At 51.5% G+C, this 16,562-nt stretch overlaps 1 protein-coding gene across 1 annotated transcript in view; it reads left to right on the top strand.

The window, feature by feature from the left end:
* The window catches only part of ETV4 (ETS variant transcription factor 4), a 147,022-nt gene that overhangs the window by 107,229 nt on the left and 23,231 nt on the right, over positions 1 to 16,562 (top strand). The window contains exons 9-10 of the mRNA XM_078645296.1: positions 13,904 to 13,969; positions 15,588 to 15,659. Of these exons, the coding sequence (XP_078501422.1) occupies positions 13,904 to 13,969; positions 15,588 to 15,659 (138 nt within the window). The remainder of the gene's footprint in view (positions 1 to 13,903; positions 13,970 to 15,587; positions 15,660 to 16,562) is intronic.

Below are 16,562 nucleotides of genomic sequence, written 5' to 3' on the forward strand. Positions count from 1 at the left end.
GATGCACAGAGTGCTGAGCAAGTGCAGAGCGAGCAACATGACACTGATACTGGTCGCACCGCAGTGGGCGAGGCAGACATGGTACTCGCAGATCATGGAGATGACACAGTGTGCACCCCACAGATTCAGCAGGAGGAAAGACCTCTCCATGCAGAACGGAGAGGTACTACATCCAGAGCCAGAGAGCATGAGCCTAGTAGCGTGGCTCCTGAGGACATAGAGTTCGCACATTTGAGACTACCAGAAAGCACCCTGAGGGTACTTCGGGAGGCACGAAGGCCCAGCACTCGAAAGTGCTACGTTGCGAAATGGAAAAGATTCACAATATGGTGCAGACAGGAAAGACTCCACAATAAAATGAAGAGGGACTCCACAGTGCTAAGGTACTTGACGCACTTGCTGGAGAAGAACCTTAGCTCATCCTCTTTAAGAGTTCACTTGGCAGCGATAGTCGCCTACACAAGGGGAGAAACGTGCAGGAGCTTCTTCACATCACAGGTGGTGAAGAGATTCCTAGAAGGAGCGAAAAGGATCGCACCACCCAAGCGGGTGCCGCCACCTGCATGGAACTTGAACACAGTCCTAACGGAACTCATGAAAGAGCCCTTTGAACCACTTCACAAGGCCTCCCTAAAGATGCTAACTATGAAAACAGCCTTCCTGGTTGCAATAACATCCTTACGCAGAGTAAGCGAGCTTCAAGCGCTGACGCTACAAGAACCCTACAAACAAATACACAATGATAGAGTTGTGATGAGGACTGACCCACACTTCATGCCGAAGGTGGTATCCAAATTTCACATGAACCAGTCTATACAGATACCGAGTTTTTTCCAAAAACCAACAACTAGCGCAGAGCGAGCTCTGCACACCCTGGACGCCAGAAGGGCAGTCATGCACTACATTGAAAGGACAAAGGGGCACAGGAAAACAAAACAGTTTTTTGTGTCATTCGCAAACAGCTTCATGGGGAAAGCAGTAACCAAAAAGACCATTGCACGATGGATCGCACAGACAATTCAACTCTGCCACAAGCGTGCAGGACAAGAACTGTCAGAGGGGACACGTGCCCACTCCACCAGGAAGAAGGGCGCTACAATAGCCTTCCTGGCTAACACACCCATAGAGGACATATGCCTGGCGGCAACATGGGCTTCGGTGCACACGTTCACGAAGCACTACTGTGTGGACATACAAATGAACAAGGAAGCTCAAGTTGGACAGAAGGTGCTACAGCACATATTCAACACCCAACGCTCATCTTCCACCCAGCCGCCACAGAGATGAGAAACCGCTACAAAATCTATGCACAGCATAGTGAATCCAGAAAGATTCATGCTGCAAAACGAATAGTTTTCTTACCTGTCGGTGTAGTTTTGCAGCTTGAAGATCTTTCTGGATTCACTAGCGAACCCACCCACCTCCGCCAGAAAGATGAGGCTGGAGAGAGAAGAGGTGGTTAACTAAAGAAAGGACTTTAAAAGTACAAAGCGGTAAATACCAACTAAATAGAACATTGCCATTACTTCGGAAACGAAAGAAACACGGAAAAAAAGAACCCGAAGATGGCGCCCAAGAGTGGGAGCTTCCGCAGGAAGCATGCCCACGTCACCGGAAATACACCCAAGGGGGTGTGACGCCGACGCCCACCTGGGCTAAGAAAAAAAAAAAAAAACAAAGAAAAGACTACGAATCCGGACCCAACCACAAGACCGCGGAATAATGCACAGCATAGTGAATCCAGAAAGATCTTCAAGCTGCAAAACTACACCGACAGGTAAGAAAACTATTCGTTTTCACTTCTTCCTGGGAGATAAAGAGTTGCGTAGATGCCACAGCAGTGTGTTCTTGATCACCGGCTTTGAAAGCATTGGCATATTACTGAAGGGCTACACGCTCAAGGTTTAAAAGAACTAGGTCGCCGCAGATGTCGGTGGCTTCGGATCGGAAGGGTGGGAGGTGGATGCTCTGGGTTCTTCTGTTGTCCATCATCGGCGTGTTGTCCATCATCGAGCGCTCAGGGCCTCCCTGGTTGCGTGTTCGTCGGCGTTCGTCGAAGATCTCGATGAATTCTCCTTCTCCTTTGCTGGTTCTTGGTCGATGAAGTCTCCTGGAGTCTTCAGATGATTTTTCTTTCCAATTTCTGTATTTTCCTTCTTCTTTCTCCAAAAATGTCTGGAGCCCAAACGGGAACGATCCAGACCCGACCGCGGAAAAAAAGAACCCGAAGATGGCGCCCAAGAGTGGGAGCTTCCGCAGGAAGCATGCCAACGTCACCGGAAATGCACCCAAGGAGGTGTGACGCCGACGCCCACCTGGGCTACGAAAAAAAAAAAAAAAGAAAAGACTACGAATCCGGACCCAACCACAAGACCGTGGAATAATGCACAGCATAGTGAATCCAGAAAGATCTTCAAGCTGCAAAACTACACCGACAGGTAAGAAAACTATTCCTTCCTCTGGAGAGGAAGGACGTGGTCCAGTCAAGGGCCTTCTCTTGGATTCCGGCTTCTAGGAAGCGTGTCTTTAGAGATCGATGGCAGACCGTGTCGAAGGCGGCTGACAGGTCCAGGAGGATGAGGGCTGATGTTTCGCCGTTGTCTGGTTGGCATCTGTGGTGGCGATGAGGGGCTGTCTCGGTTCTGTGGTTTCGTCTGAATACGGACTGGGACTAGTCCAGGATGTTGTTGTCTTCCAGGTGCTGGGCCAGTTGCAAGTTGATTTTTTCGATGACCTTTGCCGGAAACTGGAGCACGGAGATGGACGGGAAGTTCTTGATGGCCTTGGGGTCCACTTTGGGCTTCTTGAGGAGGGGGTTGATTTTGGCGTGCTTCCAGCTTTCCGGGAATGTCGCTGTTTTGAAGGAGATATTGATGACCTTCCGTAGTTGGGGTGCGATGGCAGCATCTGCTTTGTTGAATACGTGGTGAGGGCATGGTTCAGACGGAGATCCTGAGTGGATGAAGTTCATGATCTTGCGTGTCTCGTCGTCGTTGACATTGGACCAGGAGGTCAGGCGGTTGGCGCTGGTGGTGTTCCCAGGGGAGGTGGAGTCTGGCGTAGTCTGTACGGTCGTGGTGTTGAAGCTGTCGTGGATGTCAGCGGTCTTGCGATGGAAGAAGAAGGCTAGAGAGTCGCACAGTTCTTGTGAGGGCGAGATGGCGTTGGTGCTGGGGTTGGAGAGTTCCTTGACGATGTTGAAGAGCTCTTTGCTGTCGTGTGTGTTGTTATCCAAGCAGTCTGGTGTCTGCGCGTGGCGTCCTTGTGGGCTGCGTGGTTGTCCGCTGTCCGTTCGTGGAGCCATTTCTTCTCCAATTTCCAGCATGCTCTTTTGGAGGCCTGGAGCTCGTTGGTGAACCAGGTGGCTCTCTTGTTGGCGTGGCTGTTGGAGGGTTTCTTGAGCAAGGCGAGGGTGTTGGCGCAGTCGTTGATCCACTGTCTGAGGTTGCGGGCTGCGGTGTCTGGGCTGGTGGGGTCGGTGGGCGGGTTCTTGGTGAGGGAGGTGAAAGCTGGTCTTCGGTGACTTTGCTCCAGCAGCGGCGAGGCAGCGGTTTGGTGTGGTGGTGTGTGGTTGGTTTCTTGAAGGTGAAATGGATGCAGCGGTGGTCGGTCCAGTGGAGTTCAGTGGTGTGGTCGAAGGTGACGTGAGAGCCTGTGGAGAAGACTGGGTCAAGCGTGTGGCCGACTGCGTGGGTGGGTGCGGTGACGAGTTGTCTGAGGCCGAGGTTGTCGATCAGGATGGCATCGTTGTTGTTCTCGAGGTGGAAGTTAAGGTCCCTGAGGAGGATGTAGTCCATGGAGGCGAGTGCGTGGGTGCTAGCGAGGTCGGCGATGGAGTCGCTGAACTGAGCCCAGGGTCTGGGGGGTCTGTAGATGAGGGTGGTGTTGGGGTCTGTGTGGATCCGGAAGTGTAGGTGTTCGGCGGTGTTGTGAGTGTCGTCCGCATGGAGGGCGACCTTGAGGGTGGACTTGTGGACAATGGCTATTCCTCCTCTGATTCCGTTGGCGCGGTCCCTGCGGGTGATCTTGTAGCAGTCCGGGATGGCTATGGCGATGTCGGGCGCCGAGGAGATGTTCCACCTTGTCTCGGTCAGGAAGGCCACGTCTGGGGAGGAGGTGTCGAGCAGATCCCAGAGCTCGATGGCGTGTTTGCGTGCGGACCGGGTGTTGAGTATGCAGCGGAGGTGGTTAGGTCCAGTCTTTGGAGGTTTGGTGGTTCTGTCGCAGGTGAAGCTGCAGGTGTGGCAGGAGAAGGGTTCGTGGGTCCGTTTCGGGGCGGCTTGGCAGCAGGTGTGGTTTCGGCCTGTGTTGATGGCGCAAAGGGTGCTGGCGTCGTAGTGGATTCTGGTGTTGTGGCGTACGCGGGGTCCAGGGATTCTGGCGCTGGGCGCAGACTGGCTTGCCTTTGGCGAGCCAGCATTTCGCACACTGCGCGCGTCCACTTCTCGACCTTCATAAGGAGGCTTTGGGAGGGAGGAGCAGCTGAGAGGCGGGAGCGGGGAGGCCAATGGGTGTGTAGGGGGGCGGGGCCGCAGGGAAGCAGCAGCGGGAAGGGCCTGAGACTGGAGCGGAGGGGGGGGGGAGCTAGTGCACGGGTAGGGGGAAAAGGCGAGAAAACAGGCTCAGAACACGGGGCAGCAAGCAGGTGGCGAGCAGCGGCGTGGGGGCGACCTGCCTGCAAGCTGGGTCAGAGGTCTTTGGTAGGTATTAACAACATCCGTATTAACAACATCCGCATATGATAAATACACATACAGAATCTTAATGGAACTCATTGACTTAGTTTGTGGTTATACAGAAAATCTAGCAAGGCATTGGCCTTCCTCGATCTGTTTTGGACAATCATTTCCTTGTGCATCTGGCCTAAGAGGGAGTGTGGACAGGAGTTGGCCAGGTTGCTTGAGTCTCAGGGTGGAAAGGGAGTGTTGGAGTACGCTACCATTTTTTAGCCTTTCCTTTAAAAATGACTGCATGTACACTCGGGTGGAACATGGGGTTTTAACAGGAGCCACTGTGCATTGGATCAATCTGAAGGTGTGTTTTTGGGTCAGTGTTGTTAGCTGCTCATTCTGAGGATAGAATTGGCAGGAGAAAAGATAAGAAAATCTTGAATTGGCACTATCTCTGTGGGCGTGACTTTTTTTTTTTGCAGAGTTTTATATAGCGCGAACTAGACCCGAACCGAATCAGGTATCAGAGCGCTTTACATATTTTTCCAGTTACGTTACATGAGGACACACTTTCATTGTAGGCAAGGGGAGATTAAGTGATTTGCCCAGAATCACAGGAGGTTTTGGCGCCGTTACCGAGACTCGAACCCAGATCCCCAGGTCCGAGGTCGAGCGCCCTAGCCGTTAGGCCAACTCCTCTCCCCACTTTAGACTTTCACGGCCTATGCACTAAACTGTTATCTTGTAAACCCTTAGCACTTGGGTACCCTTCTAGTAGCCCAAGATACAGTCCAAAATTGTGACATTCATGTAGCCCAGAATCACCATACAGATGGTATGTGTATGTGCTGTTTTATTCCTGGTGGCCTAATCTGAAAGAAACAGGTTAGTATTAGATTCCTTACCTTAGAATATCCCCAGGCGTCAGTCGGGATCCGGAAACTTTTGCGTAGCAGTACCCCTGCGCGTCGGTAGGCGTCGTCTGCAGGCGTCCCCTGCGGCTCCGCGTCCGTCGTCGGCGTCGTGCGCCGTGATGACGTCGCTGGAGTATATAGACGCCGCCTCCGCGCGCTATCAGTTCTTCTTTTTTCCGCGCCAGTTATCGCAGATCCGAGAAGTGCAGTACTCGGGTCTTTTGACCAAAGTTTTTTTGTGAATCCTTGATTCTTCTTATGGTGCCGGTAGGATGCCCGGCTTTAAGAACTGTGACGACTGTGACCGCACGATGTCGGTCACTGATCATCACCGACTCTGCCTCCGGTGCCTGGGCCCCGACCACGCCGTGGACGACTGTGTCGACTGCCGGGCCCTGACGAGTAAAGCTAGGCGGGAGCGGTCCCGCAAGCTTCTCGAGCTGCGGGTGTCGGCACCGCGTCGAGAGCGGTCCCGGTCCGGCCGGAGGTCGAGGGAGCGGTCGCGGAGCCGCCACGAGCGCTCCGGAAGTCGTCACCATTCCTCTGGTTCGAAACACAAGAAGTCGGGGCGTCGTCATCGTACCCCCGACGCTCGCGTGATGCGGCCGGGGGTTCGGGTGGCCCCACCCCCGCGGCTCCGCGTGAGTCGCCGGCGCGGCCTGCTCCATACCCTACGGTCCCTGGGCAAGGCGCGACGCCCGGGGAGATAGAGGAGTTCCTCATGGCCATGAGGGCACTGTCTCCTCCGACGGGGCCTACGGCGCCTTCGGGCCCTGTGCTTCCGTCCGGGGGCCCTAGCGGTTCGGGTGCTCCTGCCTCGACGCCGTCGGGTGCTCCGGCGACGGCTCCGACCCCGGCGCCGCAGGGACCCTCAGGGTCGACGCCGGCTGGTCTACCGGCCTCTCCGGCGCCGATTCCATCGGGGTTGCCCCCGACGCCGCCCCCGCGCGGCGCTGGTGCTCCGGCACCGGGCGGCGCCGCCCCCATACCCTCTCCGACTCCGGAGTCGGACCGGCGTCGCCCGACGCCGATGGGGCCTGTGGACCCCGGGGAGCCGGTCTACATTGTTGATTCCGAATATGATGAATATGTAGATTACGGAGAGGGTTGGGAGGGGTCTGAGGACCCTCTGTCACGCGAGTGTCAGTACAATGTGGACTGGACAGGTGATTTGGGTGACGCCAGTGGTCTGGACGACTCTCCTAACCCTGGTTTTGTCTCGCCTCCTACCGTGGCTTCGGAGGAGGGGGCTGCTTATTCAGTGGTGCTGATGAGGGCTGCCAAGGCCTTACACCTTGAGCTCCCCGTCGCGGCCGTGAGGCCTAACATCCTCACTGAGGTCTTCAAACCGCAGTCATGCCCACAGGCGCCACTGCTGCCGTTCAGCGAAGCCTTGTCTGACGTTCTTTTGGGCACGTGGTCCAGGCCCGCTTCAGGTTCGCCTGTTGATAGGAACGTGGCCAGACGCCACCGTCCGTGTAAGGATGACCCCAAGTTCCTGTCCACCCATCCCACCCCTGAGAGTCTGGTGATCCAGGCCTCGACTTCCCAGACTGCATTCCCGTCGGCCCCGCCCGACCGGGAATCCATGAGGTACGACCAGTATGGAAAAAAGGTCTTCTCGTCCCTGAGTTTGGAACTGCGGTCTTGCAACACCGCGTGCCTCTTGGGCCGCTACTCCCACTCTCTGTGGGATACGGTCGCGGACCTGCTGCCAGAATGCCCGCAGGAGGTACGGGCAAAGCTCGGCAAGGCTATGATTGAAGGCCGAGACGCAGCAAAATACTCCATCGGGTGTGGTCTTGATACGACCGACTCGCTGGGCAGAGCGATGTCCACGACGGTGGCGATTCGTCGCCACGCCTGGCTGAGGTCCGCCAACTTTTCGGCAGATGTCCAGAATGCCTTGATGGACATGCCGGTCGATGGCAGTCGCCTGTTTGGCGACAAAGCGGACCACGCGTTGGAGCGCTTCAAGGACTCCAGGGTCACGGCCAAGTCCTTGGGTCTCTCGACCCAGCGCCAGCAAACGGGTTCGTTTCGCTCCTTTCGTGGCCAAGGAAGGGGCGGTCCCACACGTGCTGCCAGCCACGCGCCGCAACACATTTCTCAACGCGGTGGCGGCCGTGGAATCCGCCGTGGAGGCGGTCGGGGACAACGGCGAGGTCAGACCACACCTCCCCCCGCAGCATCGGCCTCCAAATCCTCCTAGTCCGAGCTTTCAGGCCCATGTGACGCCAGTGGGTGGCAGGGTTCGCCATCACCACTCCCGCTGGCGCGCAATCACATCGGACAGGTGGGTGCTGCAGCTCGTCCGAAGGGGCTACTCCCTCCCCTTCGAGACCACTCCTCCAGCCATGCCACCGCAGAACCACCGTGTGTCGGGGGCCACTTGACACTTCTGCAGGGGGAAGTTACGGCCCTCTTGGCCAAGGGGGCCGTCGAGCGCGTTCCTGGGCCAGAAGTAGGGCGTGGTTGCTATTCCCACTACTTTCTGGTACCCAAGAAGGACAAAGGGGGCCTACGTCCTATCTTGGATCTACGGAACGTCAACGGCTTCCTCCGGAAGGAGAAGTTCAAGATGTTGACTTTGGCTCAGGTCTTGGCTGCTCTAGACCCGCTAGACTGGATGGTAGCGTTGGACTTGCAGGATGCGTATTTTCACATCCCCGTCCTGCCGGCCCACCGGCGTTACCTGCGGTTCACGGTAGGCCACGAGCACTTTCAGTTTATCGTGCTCCCATTCGGCCTTACCAGCGCCCCACGGGTGTTCACAAAGGTGATGGCGGTGGTCGCAGCCCATCTGCGCCGGTTGGGGGGTTCAGTCTTCCCCTACCTGGACGACTGGTTGTTGAAGGCGGGCTCGCCCCAGACAGTCGTCCACCACCTTCAGATGACGGCAGACCTCCTGCACGAGCTGGGCTTTTCCATCAATGTGCCGAAATCACACCTGTGTCCCTCTCAAAAGCTCCTTTTCATCGGAGCGGTTCTCGACTCGGCGCAGTTTCGGGTTTATCCTCCGGAACGGCGAGTCCGGGATATACAGGCTTTGATTCCCATCTTTCAGCCGTTATCCCGGGTTTAGGTCAGGTTGACGCTGCGGCTGCTGGGGCTGATGGCTTCCTGCATCCTTCTGGTGCATCACGCCCGGTGGCGGATGCGGGCTCTGCAGTGGGACCTGAAGTTTCAGTGGGCCCAGCATCAGGGCAACTTGTCCGACCATGTCTTGATCTCGGAGGGCACTGCGAGACAACTGCAGTGGTGGCTTACGGACCGCGATTGGGTCAGAGGCAGATCCCTCTCCCTTCCTTAACCGGAGCACGTGGTTGTGACGGACGCGTCCCTCCAGGGCTGGGGAGGCCACTTGGGAGAGGCGGAGATCAGAGGCATCTGGTCTCCGGCGGAGTCCCGGCTCCATATAAACCTGTTGGAGCTGCGGGCGATCCGTCTAGCACTGAAGGCATTCCTCCCCTTTGTCAACGGGAGTGTAGTGCAGGTGTTCACGGACAACACCACCGCCATGTGGTACTGCAACAAGCAGGGCGGAGTGGGGTCGTGGACCCTTTGCCAGGAGGCTCTGTGTCTCTGGCAATGGCTGGAACGTCAGAGCGTGACTCTGACGGTTCAACACCTGGCAGGTTCTCTGAACGCCAGGGCGGACGAACTCAGCCGTCGGTGCTCGGTGGATCACGAATGGCGTCTGAACTCGGACGTGGCGAAAGGCCTCTTTCTGCAATGGGGAGAGCCTTGGTTAGATCTATTCGCCACAGAAGAGAACGCGCAATGTCATCAGTTCTGCACGTTGGAGTTTCCAAGACGGCACTCGCACGGCGACGCCTTTCGGCGCGCGTGGAGTTGCGGTCTATTGTACGCCTTTCCGCCTATACCACTTCTGCCCAGAGTGCTGAAGAAGATCAGGCGCGATCGGGCCTAAGTTATCCTTGTGGCTCCGGACTGGGCTCGAAGGTACTGGTATCCTGAGCTACTCAGCATGTCAGTCGGTCCCTCGATCCGCCTGCCCCTTCTGGAGGACCTTCTGTCGCAGCAGCAGGGGACGGTCCTCTACCCGAACCTGTCCAGTCTCCACCTCCATGCGTAGAGATTGAGCGGCGACAGTTGAGGCCATTTGACTTGCCTCCTGAAGTTTGTGATGTGATTCTGGCAGCCAGGCGTCCCTCCACTAAGTCGGTATACGCCTGCCGGTGGAACAGATTTGTGGCATGGTGCACAGCAAAGGCTGTGAACCCTCTTTCTGCCCCTCTCTCCGAGGTTCTCCTCTTTCTTCTCTCTCTTGCCCAGCAGGGCTCTGCTGTGGGCACTATCAAGGGCTACCTTTCTGCCCTTTCGGCCTTTCTAAGGCTGCCTGATCAACCTTCTTTGTTCAAGTCCCCTATTGTAACGAGATTCTTGAAAGGCATTACGCACATGTATCCACCTGTTCCGTTTGTGATGCCTCAGTGGGACTTGAACCTGGTTCTGACCTTCTTGATGTGTGCTCCCTTTGAGCCACTTCATTCCTGTCCTCTCCGTCTCCTGACTTTAAAGACGGCCTTCCTGGTTGCCATCACCTCTGCCAGGAGAGTGAGTGAGCTCCAGGCTCTTTCTGTCAAACCTCCTTTCATGTCCATTCATCCAGACAAGGTGGTTCTGAGAACTAGACCTTCTTTCCTGCCCAAAGTAGTCTCTGCTTTTCACATCGGGCAGTCCATCACCTTACCCTCCTTCTTCCCGCCTCCGCGTCCTTCAAAGGATGAAGAGCGGCTCCATCGTCTGGACCCAAAACGTGCGCTTTCATTTTATATGGATCGCACTCGCCAGTTCCGGGTGCATGACCAACTGTTTGTTTGCTACGTGGGTGCGAAGAAGGGACGGGCGGTGCATAAACGGACCATCTCGGTGGGTCGTCCTGTGCATCAAAGCGTGCTACTCTTTGGCTCGGAAGGAGCCTCCTGTTGGGCTGAGGGCCCATTCCACTCGGGCCACGGCGGCTACTACTGCCCTGGGCCGGGGAGTCCCCTTGCAGGACATTTGTCAGGCGGCTACGTGGGCCTCGCTGCACACGTTTCCAAGGCACTGCTGCCTGGACAGTCAAGTCCGGAGGGATGGCTTCTTTGGCCGTTCTGTCCTCCAGGACTTTCTGGTGTAAGCTGTATTGGTTCGCAGACCCACCACCGGGGTTGGTATTGCTGGGGTATCTAAGGTAAGGAATATAATACTAACCTGTTTCTTTCAGATGAACAAGTTACTTACCTTTGGTAACGATATATCTGTAAGAAACAGTAGTTTGTATTAGATTCCTTACCGCCCCACCCATCCTCCCCGTTCTGCGAACTGATACATAGGGTTAAGGTCATCCCCTTCAGGGCCCTAGTTTCGCATGGCACCAGTGTTTGTTCTTACATGGCTCTGCGTGTTCCGGCGCGGAAAAGCTGTGTGCAAAGAACTGACGTCAGCGCGCGGAGGCGGCGTCTATATACTCCAGCGACGTCATCACGGCGCACGACGCCGACGACTGACGCGGAGCCGCAGGGGACGCCTGCAGACGACGCCTACCGACGCGCAGGGGTACTGCTACGCAAAAGTTTCCGGATCCAGACTGACGCCTGGGGATATTCTAAGGTAAGGAATCTAATACTAACTACTGTTTCTTACAGATATATCGTTACCGAAGGTAAGTAACTTGTTCTAAAGTCCCAAGCTGCTTAGTACTGGTGTTTTTATGTGTTTATAAGTGTTCCTGATTTTTGTGTGTAAGTTAGCAGACATTGCAAGCTGGAATGATTTGCCCATGATCTCGGGTCTGTCAGAGGGAATCAAAGACAACTGTTTACTGTGTGTCTACCCTACCAAACTAACCGAACTCTTTTATTCAGCAGGCATTTTAGTGCAAAGCAATGCTCCTTTTTCGTAAATTGCCTGCTATTACTTGCCGGAAGTGGCACCAATCCATATTGAGAATTGCATTCAGGGTTTTAATCAGGTTTTTGGAGAGGATGATGTGCTAAATTCACTTATAGGGCATCTGGAATATTCATCAAGTTGTAACTAATGTATTTAAGCTCCTTAATGCATGCAGTGAGATTGGAGCGGTTTCCTGTACGCTTCTAGACTGTGCTGTGTGCTTGAATGGGGCTACTGGAGACCACAACAGATGCAAACTGTGTCCCCTACGTCTCACATATTCTTAATTTGTAGTTCCTAACTTTGAGGTTGTGCCAGTGGGCCCTCTTCTTTCCCCGCTCATCAGTGAATTTTCAGCATACCAAGAGTAATAAACTTTGCTTTACTAGGTACCCTTCTCTGACCGTTCATTTGACTCCTTTAGTTTTGTAATGGTACACGCATCCAATGGTCCTGAACACCTCTGACCATTAGCTGTCCTACAAACAATAATTCACAAATGTAATGGATCTGCTGTTGTCATGCAGGCTTCCACGGATATGCCATACACAACCTCTGTTGGTAAGCTGTCCAATAATAAAACCGTGTAACCGTACTGTAAAGACTTTGTGTGTTTTTATATTTTTTATAAGTATTCAGCAATCTCATTCTGCAAATCTGAGTGAGGTTGAAACCTAAAATGTGTTTCGTATTAAGCGCTGGATGTAGGATTTAGTTTGTAACAAATTGTGTACCGTCGTACATGCTTGTACATTTCTGCGTTCATTGATCATGGGTCAGTGATTTGAACTACTGATATTGTGTCTGGTCTTTCCTAAATCCCTGAAATTGGGAGTAACCCCTATTCGTATCAAATGTGAGAGCACAAGCAATGCCTGCCATGGATCCTACTATGCACTAGTCTCTGGTTGATTTGTCTTTTTTGCATACGAAAGCGCGATATGAAGATCGCATTGGGAGCTCCCTCAATGAGCGACAGTGTTAATAAAAATTTATGTATGTATTATTGCAGGGGTGGGGTAGTACGTGTAGAGATTAGTAGTAAGAAGCTTTGTGAAATTTGGGTCAGAGTGGTGGTGGAGTGGCCTCTTATTGTCTAGAAGTCCCATGGGTGGCAAATGATCCTGACTGGGTGGTGCCATTTCAGTGCATGTAGGCCAAAGCTAACTCATGGTCTGTGGCCTGAGAACTCAGTGGAAATACATACTGAGCTGCACCATTTCCATGCACCCATACACACAATAAAAAAAATGCAGCGGATGTGCAGTGTAGCAGATAAAGTGAGTATTGTTAGCAGAGAAATTAAACCGCAGTGCAGAATTCTGGGCCATTTCGAGATGTACAACCGAGTGATAGGGTATCTGAAGCAACGAAGACTTGGGCAGGGCCAGATGTGATGGTTTGAACTTTTCGGTTATTTGTGAGCAAGCTTACTAGCGTTTATAGGTTGTTCAGCCATTGGTCATGCATGTTGCATAAGATAGATGTGTTTCCTAGTACTGAAAGTTCTTTGTTTTGCAGGCATCAAATTAGATGCGATGCCTCTGCTCAAACGTGCTGCTACAGCAGAAAGCTATACTCCTTGTAGAATCTCTATAGGACCTCCTAGTTCTTAGTACCAGGCTCTAGCTACTCTTCTTTCACTTGTTGTTGGTGAGAATCACTCTAGCAAGGCCACAACAGTGATATCCTCCAGTGCAGGTTGCATCATTGGTAGAAGCACCACAGCAGTAGCAAGCGATGCATGCATAAAAATACTTCTCTCAAGGGACCATAAAGTACCTATGCCCTTTTGCACTACACCCAAAAGGGTTTATGTAGGGTCGATGATCCATGTTCCTAAAATGTTGACATGTATTTGATGGAAATGTGCTTCAAATTGACAGCGTCTGAATCAGACCTGTGATCACGCAGGTTGAGGGCAAACGGGATATACTAATTTATGAAGCTAAACCGTGAGCTTTAATAGCAGTTGCCAATTTATTGCCTCCCTAAATGGAGTGGACACAGACATTGAAGCAGGTAAGCAGAGACAATAAATCTCCTTTCAGTAATGCCGGAGGTGAGCAGTTTAGGATTTAGGTGGTCACCTTGAACATTTTTGTAGCTCCGATGTTTGTATTAATTCTCAAGGTTGGGTATTCAGCACTTTATTTAGGCTAGAGCACAATCAGGTACGTTTAGTAGGTGGTTTGCTTTCATTTCAAAAAGCTATGGGAAAGCTATTGGTACAAGCAGATATGTTTCTCATCTGTTCGAGTGCCTTCAGCCTACACAGTGTCCATGTACGCACACAGGTGAGTGTCACACCAGGGCTGATACCTTCAACGTGTTTCCTTGCTGGTGATAAATTCAAGGTTGAGTGTTCTCCTCTGGTATTAGCATTTCTTGACAATTGTCAATTTTTTGCTTTTGTAGATGTGCCTGGGTGTGCCTCGATGTACATGAACGTGGAGGGCTATCCAAACCATGCAGCTGCAGATGGTAGGTGCTTCCTCGTTGTTTATTATGCACCATTAGTAAATAAAGAATCTGGCACGCCGTTTTAGTGGTAAATGCTTGGCTGGAGGGACTTGCCACCTATGAAAAATTAGTAAATTGAATTACAAATGTATTCATTTAATTAGTCGCCGGGATATATCCTGCTTGTCAAATGAACTGTTATTAACAGAAAAACCTTCAATAAAAAAATGCTTTTTTATTTTGCTAAATAAGGTAATGAACACTTTTTTCTGCCTGTGATTCCTTTAAAGAAAAGATTAGTCTTTTGTTGCAGAGTGGGTGCACACAATTATGATGCTGTTTGGATAATGTTATATTTGTCGATGGCAGAGCTTTTTTTCACTGCCGACTCAATGTGCTGGGATACGTGATGGCTTAATCCATATGCTCCCGTGGGCTTTCAAGAATTGGGAAGGACCCCTTTATACACGTGAAATCATGTGTGGTAAGCCTCACCTGAAGCAGAAACTCCACTTCTCATCCCACTGCATGGCAACTTGTCTCACTCAGTATATGATACCAAACAATAGCACCCCCAATCAAACTCAGTCGTGCTATACAGCACTAAATGCTATTGCACAGTATCATATCACTTCAGATGCCACTACATAGCATTTCTCTACACCACAGCACTAAATGTACTGCATCACTGCACACAGTGTCCCTCTAGACCAAATCTCTTTACTCTATGCAAAACTACATTATATCAAAGGTCATAACTCAACATTGGACAGAGTGCAACACATCACCCATAAAACAGAGAGATACTTGATGCAATATTACCAACCACACCCCAAAACTCCTCAGGACCACCCATTGTTAATACACCAAGTAGGACAGAAGGATCCAAGGAACAAGGATGCAACACGTTGGGATCATTGCAGGCAACATGCAGTGGAAAGAAAGGAAATAGTAACAGGTAACACGGTCGACGGGAGTGAAGGCAACGGAAGGCCAAGAATAGAAGTCTAATTTTAATGACTGCATAGCAGAGGTGACTAGGAAGATCAAGCAGTCTTCAGCAGTGGACTTAAGTTGTAAAGAGCATGGGCTGTAATTTGGTCACAAGGATCAAGCAAGTGTCCTCTCCATGCTCTATTGAGTGCTGCAGATGCAAACTTGTTGTGCTTCCCCCAAGAAAGTGGAAGCTGGACGGGCGTGGTTTAGGGTGTAAGACATAGGACTGGGTTTAAAGCCAAGTCCCAGAGACTAATACTGTGCCTTCAACACATTCCTGACCTCTACATGTAACTCTCTGTACTTTTAGTCCATCCAGAATCCAGGCAATCCTGCATCCCAAAGTCAAAAGCTCATTCGGTTGCTGCATCGACATTTATAATGCACCTATGCCAAGTTTAATGAATGAAGCCATGATCTGTCTGCTAATCAATTTTACAACATACACTGGGGGTTCAAGGTCACTTTTGAAGAACACAATAATTTAGGGCAAAGAAGCATTTCTTGCTTTTCCCTACCTCTGAATGCAGGTGATAGTATTGCAATTTCCACCGGACGTTGAAGCACACAGTTCAACATTTGTTTACAAGGCGTTTCTTTTACAAATACTCGAATAGCATGTACTTGTCTTTTTTCGAAACAGGCTATGCTTACGAGAAACAGATGAGGGCTGCTTTTTCAGATGATGCTTGTGTCGTTCCGGAGAAATTTGAAGGTTAGTGCCGGACCTGTGACAGTATAACGTTTTTTCAACCCCTCACTATGTATTTTGGCTCCATTTACAGAAATAATAGCATTAATAGCCAATTTTATGGATTTCATAGTGATGGTCGTGTGGTGTGTTCAAGATGAGCTGTTCTAAATGCTTTGGTATGTAGGTTTGTTACAGGGTATATGACATGCTGTTGAGATGGCAACTCTTTGCAAACTTCAACGCATTTATGCCATGTGTGCATGATGGCATTGGGGAGAGAGTTTAATGTATACTGTTGATGCATTGCAGAGTAAAAAACTTCTGGTTTCGATATCTGGGCATGTGAGAGTATTAATGTTGCACTTTTCTTCAGAATTTATTATTGTTAATAATTCTATTTCAGCCTGCTTCCCTTTACAACAGACTTTCCCAATCAGTTCTGTCTTTTTGTAACGTTTTTATGTTCAGTTATCTGACAGTTCGGAGAGTCTACCCCCACTTCTTTGGAGAGCAGATCTAGGAACCACTTTTGCACCATTTATAAGATCAATATGTGATGCTACATGAGAAGCGCCATATTTTCAGTCTTTTGTTGTGCACTGGTAAACCACTGTGGCCGCATACCTCAGTCCAGACTGTTCAGTGGCTCTCCAGTACTATAGTTCCCACAATGCATTGGTTAAGTCAGCCTCCAGGGCTGCAAACATGATGCCACAATGGCCTAAATTCAGCTGAGTACCTTAACACTTAGCTTCCTCTTTCCTTTTTGGCTTCTCAGCATTCCACCTTGTTGGCGAGGGGGCCATGTCATGGCTCCTTGTCAAAGACTGTTAACACTTCCAAATGTATTAGCAATGTCCTGGTGTCCAGTTACCTTGTTCCACTGTGCTGGGCATATGTCACTTTTAATGCACATGGGGAAGA

The sequence above is a fragment of the Lissotriton helveticus genome, chromosome 5_1 (genome assembly GCF_964261635.1).
Source record: "Lissotriton helveticus chromosome 5_1, aLisHel1.1, whole genome shotgun sequence".
Lineage (NCBI taxonomy): Eukaryota > Metazoa > Chordata > Amphibia > Caudata > Salamandridae > Lissotriton > Lissotriton helveticus.